The sequence below is a fragment of the Telopea speciosissima genome, chromosome 9 (assembly GCF_018873765.1).
Source record: "Telopea speciosissima isolate NSW1024214 ecotype Mountain lineage chromosome 9, Tspe_v1, whole genome shotgun sequence".
NCBI lineage: Eukaryota > Viridiplantae > Streptophyta > Magnoliopsida > Proteales > Proteaceae > Telopea > Telopea speciosissima.
The window spans coordinates 40077920-40091375 of NC_057924.1; the positions used below are offsets into that span (position 1 = coordinate 40077920).

The 13456-nt window shown below is 40.1% G+C and overlaps 1 protein-coding gene across 1 annotated transcript in view; it reads right to left on the minus strand.

Annotated features, from left to right (window-relative positions):
- Positions 1-13456, minus strand: part of LOC122638882 (callose synthase 7-like) — a 115160-nt gene that overhangs the window by 61717 nt on the left and 39987 nt on the right. Inside the window, exons 8-10 of the mRNA XM_043831734.1 lie at positions 9906-10040; positions 9753-9829; positions 9537-9624 (exon numbers count right to left, since the gene is read on the minus strand). Of these exons, the coding sequence (XP_043687669.1) occupies positions 9537-9624; positions 9753-9829; positions 9906-10040 (300 nt within the window). The remainder of the gene's footprint in view (positions 1-9536; positions 9625-9752; positions 9830-9905; positions 10041-13456) is intronic.

The following is a 13456-nucleotide window of genomic DNA, read 5'->3' on the forward strand; positions in this document are numbered from 1 at the left end:
TAAAGTCATTAGTTTAATACTCAATAGTAAATACACAAAGTCACAAGTTCACAACTCACAAGTCATAACTCACAAGACTCACAACTGTCATGAAACAAATCCAAATAATAATTGTTATGCTTTCCGGGATCGACCCCACTCATGCTTTGCTGGAGTCGACGTCCATTGCTCTCTGTCTAAAGGACATACATGGACCACGGTATAGTTTCGAAGAAGAAACGAGTGTAGTCATCCGCAATTGCCATGTAAATGGAGTCATCAGCATACTGAAGGTAATCTATCCTAAGTTATTGGTGAACAATCTGTGACTGAAGAAAAACCATGACTACCTACTGATTCAGTATGACATGATGTCGATGCTGGCAGCATGTATGGCTGGTGAGTTGCGTAGCTAGGGTATGAAAAGATGTCGTCCACAAAAGATGACCCAGTACGTCCCTAGGGCTGGTACTGGGACTGGGAGTCATAGTCCCCAACGAACTGCCCATATCCACCTTGAGGTTGTGATGCACTATAATCCGATGACGATGGAGTGGTATGTGCGTCGAAAGATGGGGCACGCCAATGCCCACTCGATCCTCCCTCCCTACCATCCATACTCAATCCGCCAACAGAGCTAGATAACTCATCAATATCCATATAATCAGCAACCTGTGTCTACCGACCCCTACACTTCCTTATGTATGATAAGGGGGTACATGAGGGTGCGGGTGCGGGTATAGCCTCACGTGCACCGTGGTCCATATCTTGTGTGGCATAATCAAATTGTGTTTCTCCGGTAAATCGGACTGGCTCTACAGGCGTTGTCTGCTGGTCTACCACATAATGCTCTCGTATTCCATCAAATGCTTAACCACCACCACCATCATCATCACTGCCATCATCATTACCATCACCATCAATTCCAGTCTAAGTCTGAGTCTGAGTCCGATTCCTACCAGTACCACCTGAAGACCTGGACCAGTCATCATCCTTATCAGCATTGCCGCCTATGGGTTGGAATGGTATGGGTGATGCTTCCCGTGCATGTATCTGACCCTCTTCAGCCATATAGTCATCCACATCAGCACCCATCTCAGAAGCTATCATGGGGTTTGGCCTACCTCCCTCCTGATCTAACACCGGCTCACCTCTATCCCTCACCCAATCCACAATAGGGTCCTCATCGTCTGAGTCAACTTGAAAGATGTTGGCGAGGTGAATAGTGCCCCTTTATCCCTTATGTCCCAAGCATATGTGGTGTGGTTTCAGCCTCAAGTTGTAGTGCACATACACTAAGTCAGATAGACGTTCGAAACCCAATCTATTGCGCCTCTTAGAGTGGATGAGCGAAAACGTACTCCAGTTCCTCTTACGGCCAAATGCGGAACATGTTTAGGCAAGGACCTTGATTGCTATTCTCTTTAATTTCTTAGCCAATTCCCCATACAATACCCACCATTCAGAATAAGATATGTGTCAAAATTTTCACAACTTTCAACTTTCAATACATATGTAATTTAAAAGAATAAGATATTGAATTCAGTACCAGCAGCATCGCGTGCTCTGCCTTGTACTGAAGCATCAGTTCCAAAACTCCCCAATCCATCCCCAAAAATCTTCATTTATACCCATGTGGAAAATTAGTAATGACTCATTACTAATTAGTAATTACTACTTACTAATTATATTCCAAATGAATTATAAGACTCACCTCATTATTACATATAGATTGTAGTCTACCATCTGGCTCCAAGTTTTTTACTACTTGTTTCACAGCATCAATAAGTTGAGTATCCAACCCAAGCCTATTATTATATTGATACTTAGGGTTTAAGTAGTATGCTGAAAATTGACATATAGAAATGAGATATTGTTAAATGCATAGGTAATTAGTAATATTACTAAGATATGAATTAGTTACATAAACAAAATTACTCACCAGCCTTATGCAATGGATGCATAAGTTGATTCTTCCAGCGAGCATTGATAATGTCCAAGAAGTGTTTGCTACTAGTGGAGTCCGCTATATGTAGAACTTTAACTACTGGCTCAAAACTTTTCACCACTTTACCTAGCTTTGTCCAGAATTCCTCAGAGGACATGGTTGCTTGTGCTTCCCTCCCACTTGCGGTATTGGAACCCTTCCATGCAAACCACTCCTCAGAAGCAAACATAGATCTCAGCCCGGCCTTCTTTGTCTCAAAGCTTTTTAGGGCAATCTAGTTTGTGGCGAATCTAGTGATGCCTGGCCTCACCAAGTCACCCCCACATTTTTCCCTCAATAGATTTAGTGCAAAGGAGTGGTTGTATACAAAGTTGGTGACTTAACTTGCACTTTCCACCACAGTCTTCACCAACTTTAACTTCTCCATATCCTTCAGCATTAGATCAATGCAATGGGCCGCACAAGGAGTCCAGAAGAGCCGGTACTTATTATTATTCATCATCTTTTCACCGGCCTTCTTGAAGTTGCTTCCGTTATCCGTAACGATCTGGACAACGTTCTTTATTCTTACATCTTTTTCAACCACTTCCTTCAACAATCTATAAATGTATTTTGCATCCTTTTTCTCTTTGGATGCATCCACAGATTTGAGGAAGACTATCCTCTTATCACAGTAGACCATAAAATTGATGATGGACTTTCTTGTAGGCCCAGTCTAACCATCTGCCATTATAGTCACCCCATATGTCTCCCATATACTCCTCATTTCACCAATGTACTCATCAATCTCAGACTTCTGTTGAGGTAAATAAACATTCATTACCTCATATAGAGTGGGCCCCTTGAACCCTGGGCCAGCCTCTGCAATTGTATCATCATGGTATCATAATGGGGGCCTTGTGCGGTGTTTGCTGGGATGGTATGGTATAGCATCCACTTAGCTATTGACTCTTTCACTAACCCCTTCATATTCTTCCATGCTCCTTTGATTTTTGGTTGAGTGCTTCCCTTCTTCCTATGTAGTTTAGTATCTGATGCTGATGGTGATACTGGTACAGATAGAGGTATTGGAGTTGCCTTTATACTTTGTGATCTTTTAAAAGGATTCAATAACCCACCAACTCTAGAACCTCCAGATGTGCCAGCTCCTCCACTACCCCCTACTCTTTGTCTCTACTGATCATGTTGAAAACTAACTTTACTCCTCGAAATAGACCGTCGAAAGTCCCTAGCCTCCTGTGATGTTTGTATATCATCAGGCACATAGATGGGGTCATCACTATCATCATCATCAGAGTCGTCACCATCATCATCATGGTATTCTCCTTCTCCTCCTCCCATTCAACTCCTCATTGCCTCCTCAAGTTGTTCCCTTACCCTCTGCTTGTCAGCCTTCCTCTTATTCTTTCCCCTCAAACTGTCACCAACTTCCCTAGCTACTTGAGTAGGGACCATATGGTAACCTTCAACATCTTTAGATCCTCCAGTCAGATGTTGTTTAAGTCTACTAGACCCACCTCCCAAAAACTTCATGTGACAATAGTTACATTGAGATTTTTTCTTACCCCATCAATTGGAGTGCCATGTAACCATGCAATGTCACCCTTAGGCTGCCAGGCTAGCCTCTGCTCTCTCTGCTCCCTCTGTTGACTACTTTCCCCTACCTTCTGGTTTCCTTTAGCACGTTGTCTTTCACGATCCGCCATAATAATACTTGTTTACTACAATGTATGTAAAACAAATAATTAAAAACTTAATGTAGAAGCACTTCAATTGATACTTTGAGAATACTAAAACAATTGTATAGCTATTTATTTTTCCCCTAACCTTTATATTTTTCTCATAATTAAAAACAATTTTTTATAAATAACTTTCATATAAATATTGACCTAACACAATAAATGTGAAAACCACTGTAAATTTGAACTTTGGAACTTGTGAGATTTCAGGTTCCAGTTCTGTATCCATGGTTGCCTCGATGCTGTGGGCTGCATCAGTAGAGGATGCGGATCAACTCCTCGATACACCTATGGAGGATTCCAGGGAGTCTTCCCAGCTTGCTATTCTGAAGTCTGAGGACCTTGCTGGTACCTTGGACCAGAGCTACCTGTGTCGGATCTGCTGGCTTGACCGCATGCAGAACCTTTCTATTTCCTAATCCTACTGTAAGTACTAACTTATCTTATTGTATATTGTATAATATTGATCAATAAGGGTATATAGGGGCAGTATAGTAATTCCACCTGTGGGACCCACATCCCCAGTGGGGAATCCAGTCCCTAGTAGTTACCCCAGATGGATTTCCCCTGATGTCATATGACATCATTTTATACTCAAAAGAAACTAGTTAAGTAAATAATTCTAATTAGAATCAATTTAAGAAATTAATTTAGAAAATAGATTTTGGTTAATAAAACAAACAAGCCTTAGTTAACTACTTATATAACCAAAGTTATTAGTACTATTCACTATTCCTAAAGCTAATAGAATCGATTCAGCATAAGAACTTGGGAGAAAACTGTAGAAGGAAGGAGAAAAGAGAAGAAGAAGAAGGGAAAAGAAAGGGCTACACTTGGGGCTTTTGATCTAGTACTTGGAATTGAAGCTTTGGGACCTCCATTGGAGACCTTGCTGCATAAATCAAGGCTGCCTTCACCTTTTTCTCACTGCTATACTCAGGTAAGCCATGATTCTGCTGTTCCCATCTTTATCTTCTCCATTTTCATCCCTAATTGACTCCTATACCCAATTCAGCCATTAAAGCTTGGAATTAGTGGGTTTAATTGATCAAATCCCATATTTTAACCCTAAATTGAATCAAATTTTGGTTCAGGTGTGGCTGTGACCTTAGAATTGCATCTTAAGAACCCAATTCACAGCTGAATTGTTCAAATTACAAACCCTAGGATGCTAATTAGGGTTAATTAGCCAAAACCCCCATATTGATTATGATTTTTGGAATTAAACTGTTAATTTGTATTGACCCACCTTAGAATAGGTCCAAAAAGTGAAATTGGGACCTTGCATGTCAAGATCCATGAACCATAGACAAAAGCCCCAATTCTGACTTTTGGACTGGATGGAGTTGCAAGCCTGCAACCGGTCGACCGTAGGGCCTGGGCTCTGAATCTGGTTCAGTATGTTTACTCCATTTTATACCCTAATACTTAGGTTTTGACCTAGGACTCTTCCTAAGTCTAATTTATGATGTTTTGTGTTAATTAGGGCTTTATAAATCTGTTATTGTGTGGTTTGTCTGGACTATTGGAGTTTTGCTGGCCTAGACTAGTCTATTATATCAGGTAAGGGAAATTTGAACTTAATTTTGTGTGTTTATTGGCTTAATTATCATTTGTTAAGCATGCCATGTCATGCATCATAAATATAACTCAGATTATGTAGTTTTATAGTTTTTAATTCTTTGCATTAGTTGCATGTGAATGAGGATGCATCGGCATGCTGTATTGCATTGATACTTTACTTTGGAACTGTATGAATGATGATGATGTACTGGTTAACTTATAATTATTCTATTGATACATATACCATCATGTTAGACTGCATATGGTTAGGATTGAGATAACCCAGTACTACGTCCCTTACCAATAGGAGAGAGGTGTTGGATAATCCGTGGTAGGTCCGAAGGGATGATTCCAGAATGCTATTCACTGTCCCATTACCAAAGAACATTACAAGAGTGGGAACAAACAGTAGGGTTAGTTACTGGGGGTCCGTTAGCGTCAGATGTATGATGCCTGAGCTGCCGGGTCTCCACCGTAGTAGAATGGTTTCGCTCGGGTGACCGACATCTGGTTATGTGTTTCCGGGACCGAGGCTAGCATTCTATTACAGTAATACTTATACCTCATGTGACCTAGTATCCATGTTAGAAGCATATTTGTTTTAGGTCATTCATCATTGACTATCTGTATGTGGTTGCACGTTTTTCTTTACTGGGCTCAGTAGAGCTCACCCCCGTGGATATCCCTATTTTTTAGATGATATTACTGCTGCTGTTGCTGGTATTTCTGTGGGAGTCTCTTCTGCTCATGACACTCCTTCAGCTCTCGGAGTTGATACTCCTCTTGTAGTAGAGCACGAAGCAAGAGCACGATGCTTCGTGCTCGTTTTGATGACTGCGCGTTCTCCTAAACCTCCTGACAGACCAGGCTTCTTCCTTCTTTTTGTTATAACACTTTTGTATATAGACTTGTGTAGATATGTCTTTTGGTTCTAGACTACTGTGTGGATCAGTCTTGTAACTCAGTTTCTCTTTTATATACATATCAGCTTTATTACTAGTTCCCTTTATTACTACCTTATCTCTATATTTAAATTGCTTCTGCTCCGTTTAAATTCTGTATTGTGATAATGATTGTGAATAGGGTACTGCACTTGCGATCCTGGTGGGTTGGTTGGATGTCAGAGACATGCAGTCACACTTGGTCCTTATAAACTGGGCCGGGGTGTGACAACAAAACCGAAATGATTAATTATAATATATATCTAATGCACTTAAAAAACATGTAGAAATTACTTTCATATTTTTTCATGATTTTTCAAACCAAAACCTAATATTTTTCCTTTATTTTTTTTTTATTTTTAAATATTTTTCTTAATTTCCAAAAATAAAAATTATTATTGATGGGCAGAAAAATATTTTTGGCACCGTGAAGCCATAGATCAGCCATTGATGTCTAACATATATTTAATTGATCCCCATCCAATTTATATTACCCCTAATTTTTTCCTATTTTTGTTGTAAGAAAATCAATTTTTAAAATAAGAAAATTAAAAATACAAAATACATATGTAAAAAAAATTTCGACATCGTGAGGTTGTAGATCGGCCTCCGGTGTCTAACATATATTAATATCATCACCATCCAACAACTCTTGAACATAGTATTTAAAAAAAAAATAGGTTTAGAGGAAAAAAATTACCTTAAAAAGTGAAAAATCCTTCACAATCTTGCTAGGAGGGGTTTCCGACGTGTTTAGGCGATGATCCGTCGAAAAAGATGAAAAACAAGTTGGAAGATGCTTAGAATCCAAGTTGGAAGAGTGGAAAACAAGAAAAAAAACCCCCAAAAAGAGCCTCCGCCCAGCTCTAGGTCGATAATTCGACCGTTAGCAGCGAAATATGGCTTTTATAGGAGGCCTTTAATGAGTCATGTGGGGGGGGAGGGTTGTAACATTTTGGCGATATTTTGGTATATCGCCGAAATATGCCGAAATGGCCCGAAATTTTGTCGAAATCTTATACTTTTTCATTTCGCCTAGCCATTTCGTCTCAGACATGTCGAAATTTCCGAAATTAACTGATATATCGCCGAAATATCGTGAAATCTGGAACCATGGTTCCAACCATTAAGTTTTAACCTTAAATGCCATGGGTAAAACCCTCCCCACCCGGACATGGAAACGAGTTTGCTAAGTACTTATGACCAGAATGAAGAGTAAGAGACTGATTGACTTGTTAGATACCCTTGAAAAAAGGATGATAGTTTGTGGGGAGCCACATATAGTGATTAAGAAATTTTACAGAGGAAATATACTCATCATGAAATTTCTCCAGTCAATCAAAACCTATCTTCATCACACACAAGCAAAAGCAACCCATATGGTCGGATGGTCCTAAGCCTTCTCTAAGTCGATCCTATAATAAGCGCTTGCTTTGAGAACTTTTCAGAATAAAACAAAAGGCCTTCATCTACCACTTTATCCAAGCTAGAAAGAAGGCCAATCATCTTGTCAACTATAGTTCTTTTTTATTTTCAATTTCTTCTTTGAAAAAAGAGATGAAGGTAGGATTAGACCCCTTAGCCAATTTCCTCTTTCATCAAACTCCAACAAAACTTGATCAAATCCTCCCTGATTATGCCTTTTTGTAGAAGACTAAAGTAAAGCAAACAACCTTCCTATGGCCATTAAAACCTTTATGGTTGCCCATGCCTCAATTCCTCCGCTTTGAAATGCCTAATCCCATTGTTGAGACTGTCTACCCCTTGGAAAACATGGATAAGTACAACATTGTTTGTTACTAACATATAATCAGTACCATACTACTATCAGGTGCCTACACTAGAATGAGTGATCTTATCTCTCACTTTGTGGCATCAGAGCACGAAAAGATCATGTTCTCAATGTGTTAGCAGATCTGAATTAGAAAATTGCTTGAGTGATCAATATGATCAACCAAGCCTTGTATTTATAGTAAAAAGGATTACAAGTTAATGACCAAAATACCCCTAGTACAGCCGACTTAACTAGGAGGTACAGATAAAGTAAAATACAACTCTAAAATGACCAGAATACCCTCCCCACGGTATTCTGGTATACATAATTCAATACTCCCCCTCAAGTTGGTGTAAATATATCAATCATGCCCAACTTGACTAAATTAGGATGGAACAATTTCCCAGACAATCCCTTGGTGAAAATATGAGCAATCTGATCAGTAGACTTCACAAAGGGAACACAAATTAACCCTTCTTCCAATTTCTCTTTAATGAAATGTCTGTCCACTTCAACATGCTTAGTGCAATCATGCTGTACCGGGTTGTGTGCAATGCTGATTGCAGCCTTGTGGTCACAGTTCAACATCATAGGAAGATGAACAGGAACACAAAGGTCTTATAGCAAGCCTTTCAGCCAAAGTAACTCACAAATGCCTTGTCCCATAGCACTAAACTCTACTTCAGCACTAGAACGAGCCACCACATTCTGCTTCTTGCTACACCAAGTGACAAGATTGCCACCTACAAAAGAACAATACCCAGAGATAGACTTTCGATCTGTAGAACCAGCCCAATCAGCATGAACAGAGAAGTATAAACCTCAGATCAATATTTGCAGGGTTTTGAAAAAAACCAAAATGAGAGCAAAATCGATCAGGGAGAGAAGTCGCAGTATGGCAGGAGATAGAACCTTGTCCAATATAAATCTGCTGCAGTTCTTGAGCTTCAATAATGTGGAGAGATTCTATGGCAGATTAGATGAATCAGTCCAAAAACTTGAAGTCTCCAAATATCGCAGACAGTGTACAAGCTCCTATCGATCTGAAAATTTCTTTTATAACATGAATGAGGTGATAGAGGGCAACAACTGGATCTGTAGATCACCTCATCAGTGCTTCCCTAGTGGGAGGATGAAGAACAAAGGGAAAGAAAGGGGAAGAAGAGCTCGAGAATGAAAGGAAGAGAGGGGAAATCGAGAATGGAAGGAGAGGGGACTACCCTAATTCGAAACCTGCTCTGATTGCCATATTAGCAGATCTGAATTACAGAATAATTGCTTGAGTGATCAATATGATCAACCAAGCCTTGTATTTATAATAAAAAGGATTACAAACTAATGACCAAGTACAGCTGACTTAACTAGGAGGTACAGATAAAGTAAAATACAACTCTAACATGACCAGAATACCCCCATGGTAGTCTGGTATACATAATTCAACATAATGTCATCTGGGAAAAGAAGATCCAAAGCCAGCTTAGTATGAAAAATTATTGTATACAATACGACAATATTTAGCCAAGTAGCTAGAGAAAAAGGAAAGATAAAACATGATTTATGTAACCAGTTGCAATGGTATGTATGGATTAAACCTCATTTCTCAGCTGTATCTCATCAGAATGCACAAAAAAGTCTGCTTTACGGTCCATTGGCCACCCCAATTTAAAACATTTATCTGACCTGCAATAAAACGAGAAATTTCAACTACAAAGTATGAATACTGAGCAAAACATAGAGCATGTGAAGAAATTTAAGATAATCTATACTCCAAAGACATCCCAAAAAATAGAAAATATAAGCATTCTTACCAAAAATATTCATTTAGATCATCATAATTTCTCCACTTTGAATGGCTTGCTTTGCCTCCTTGGTTTCTCTTGGCTTCCTTTTCCACAAAACAACAGATGCTCAGATTTGACCTTGATTGGAGCATAATGACCACAATCGCAACATGTAATTACCTTGCGCAAGACCTGGTAAATAGGTGTCACAACTTCACGCAGAAATGCATCCTCACCCTGGTGTGCTGGTTGAATTGTGCCTCCACTAACTAAATGCACATTGCTGCGCAGAATTCCATCTAGCTCTTTTGCCATCTTATTAGTTCACAGAAAAAAGGATGATTAGCATTTATAGATGAGAAAAGATTATTATTTCTGATACAAAGATGTCAGTAGCAAAAACAGAAATAACCTATCAGCCAAAATAATGGCATTAACACTTTGTAAGCTCTTGTTGTAATATGGGTTCAAGGGTATTTTAGTCTTTGGGGGTATTTCAGTCCTTGTAACTATTCTCGAATTTTCTCTTCATTATTATAAATAAAGGTGGGCTGGTGTCCTAGGACCTAAGCCATTATTCTCAATTCCCACAAGGTATCAGAGTTGGGATCCACATCGGGATCCTAACCCTAATGCCTTCCATCACGAAACCCTAGACATCTCTACTGTGTCCTCTCTCTCTCTCTCTCTCTCTCTCGGTCTTTGAGCCATAAGCACCAACACCACCACCTCCTGCCACTGTCTCTCTCTCCTCTCGGTTTCAGCACCACCGTCGCCTCTGCCAGCCACCACCGTTAGCGCCACCCACTTCTAGTGGTCCCTCCACACACTGTTGCCTTTCTCTCTTCACCCTTGATGGTGAGTTATCTCCCACCAAGGGCTTTTTCACCTGAAATGATCTATATCCCTTATTCAATCGGGATTTGTAGGTGATTTTTCCTGGGATCCATTGTGCAGTGTTGATGTTTTGTTGAACCTGTCTTGACCAGAAACCGTGGCGACTGATTTGACCACCACATCTTCTGGACAGGAAGGAGTCAGTTAGAGTGACTTTCCTTCGTTCCCTCTTAGCTCCATTAAACTTGATGGGGAACAATTACTTGATGTGGTCACGTTCTTGCTATCTCGCGATTGGTTCGTGTCGCTATTCAGGCTACCTCACAGAGGCTCACAGAGGAATCTGTTATGCCTTCTACTGCTGATGCTGCTCAAGATAAATGGGTCACATCTAATTATCTGATAATCTCATCCCATCAATCCATGGATCCCACCATAGCCATGGGCTATCTTCTTCTAGACACTGCTTCTAAGATCTGGAAGACAGCCAAGACACCTATTCTCAAGTAGGTAATGTTGCCCAATGTTATGAACTCCGAAAGAAAATTCATGAGACCAAACAACAGGAGTTATTTCTATCCCAATGTTATTCAACCTTGCGTAGCCAGTGGCAAGAGTTGGATTTCTATGGGTCTTTGACAACTACCAATAATACTGATGCGACTGCATTTAAAAATGGGAAGACAGTCTTCCCGTCTTTGATTTCCTTGCTGGTCTCAACATTGAGTTTGATCAGATTCTGACTCATGTCTTGAATCATGATCTCTTTCCATCACTTGAGCAAGCTTATGTCATGGTGCAATCAAAAGATAGTCGTTGCAATGCCATGGTTCATCCGGTTATACAGGAGCTATCAGCCCTGTATAACATAGATCATATATGGCAAGAAGCAGATAGTTGTGCATAGCAAGAAGCAGAATGTTGTGGTAAGGTCCAATGCTGAAGTAGAGTTCTGTGCCATGGCACAAGGAATTTGTGAACTTTTGTGGCTTAGAGGATTGTTGCAGGATATTGGTGTTGCTGTCCATCTTCCCATGATGCTATACTGTGATAATAAAGCAGCCATTAGCATCGCTCATAATCCTGTCCAGCATGATCGTACTAAGCATGTGGAGGTTGACCGACATTTCATCAAGGAGAAGCTCGAAGCTGGACTCATCTGTGTTCCATTTGTGAAGTCTGCTGACCAGTTAGCCAATGTGTTAACTAAGGGACTGAGTGGCAAAGTGTTTCATCCTATTTTAGTCAAGTTGGGCATGTATGACATATATGAATCAACTTAAGGGGGACTGTTGGGTTGTATGGGCCAGAATACCGTGGGGGGTATTCTGGACTTTTTTATGTACAGCCTTGTCGGCTCTATTAGGGGCAATTATGTCCATAAAATTTTGATCTCTTTATTATAAATAAAGGCTTGGGGTCTGTCTAAGATCATTCAAGCATTATTCCCCAAACTGTTTTGTTAACACTCTGGCACACAAAATTCATCACGAGGGGGTCTTTCTCGTGGTACTAGTAATCGTTCTATATCTGACAGAGTAATAGTGAAATATGATTATTGTAGAAAGGAAAGAAACACTAGAGACAAGTGCTAGAAATTACATGGGCGTCCCACTGACACTTGGGGTTGTGGGCAAGGTTGTGCTTCTTTGGCCAGGGCTCATCACACTGCATCTGAGGACACTGATACTGATCCATCTCTTTCTTAGGAGGAACTACAGATCTTGCGTCGCTGATGACCAGGCTGGACTCATCTTCTTCACCAGCTCCATCTGCAGCTTTTGCCATATCCTTGCCAGGGACCTCTGCTCCATCTTTCTCTTCCCATTTAGGTATTTCTTTTGGTGGCTATTGTGCCTCAGTCGTATCTATTCCCTGGATAATCAACTCAGGTGCCACTGACCATATGATGGGATCTCCCACTCAATTTTTTTTCAGTATTTTCCTTTGTCATGTAACAGTAAAGTTCATGTGGCTGATGGTTCCCTCTCCACCGTTTTTAAGAAGGGCACCATTAAGTGCACTCCTTCGTTATCTCTTTCCTTTGTATTGCATGTTCCCAAATTTTCTACTAATTTGCTCTCTATTAGTAGTCTTACCTAGGACTTAAACTGTAAAGTAACTTTCTTTCCTAATCATTGTCTTTTCTAGGACTTGGAGACGGGTCGTACGATTGGCAGTGGTAAGGTGGTCTCTACTTAATTGATAGTTCTCCATCAACTTTGGTCTCTCAGGCTTCTCTTCCTAACTGATCTGCATCTGCTTTGGCGGAATTACATAGGTGGCATTGTTGTTTGGGTTACCCTCCTCTAGGTGTTTATCTACTTTTTCCTAATTTAATGAAAAATTGTAATCCAAACAACCTATTTTGTGTTGCTTGCACTTTTGCAAAGCAAACTAGAGTTTCTACCCTATTTCAGATAATAGAAGTTTAATTCCTTTTAGTTTGATTCATTTTGATGTTTGGGGCCCTGCCCATTGTGTATCTACATCTGGTTACCAATGGTTTGTCAATTTTATCAACTATTTTAGCCGAACCACTTAGATCTATCTTATGCGCCAGAAGAACAATGTGTTCACTTGTTTTCAGCTGATCCACAAGATGATTCAAAGTCAATTCGATGCCAAGATTAAGATACTTCAGACTGACAACAGGAAGGAATATATTGATGGATCTCTTCAGGTCTACTTATATACTCATGGAATTATACACCAGACTAGTTGTGTTGACACTCCAGCTCAGAATGGGGTGGCTGAACAGAAGAATCATCATCTCTTGGAAGTGGCCAGATCTTTCATGTTTGCAATGTCTGTCCCTCGGTTTTGCAGTGATGTCGTGCTCTTGGCAGCCTCTCTTACGAATCGGTTGCCCTCACGAGTTTTGACATCTCGCT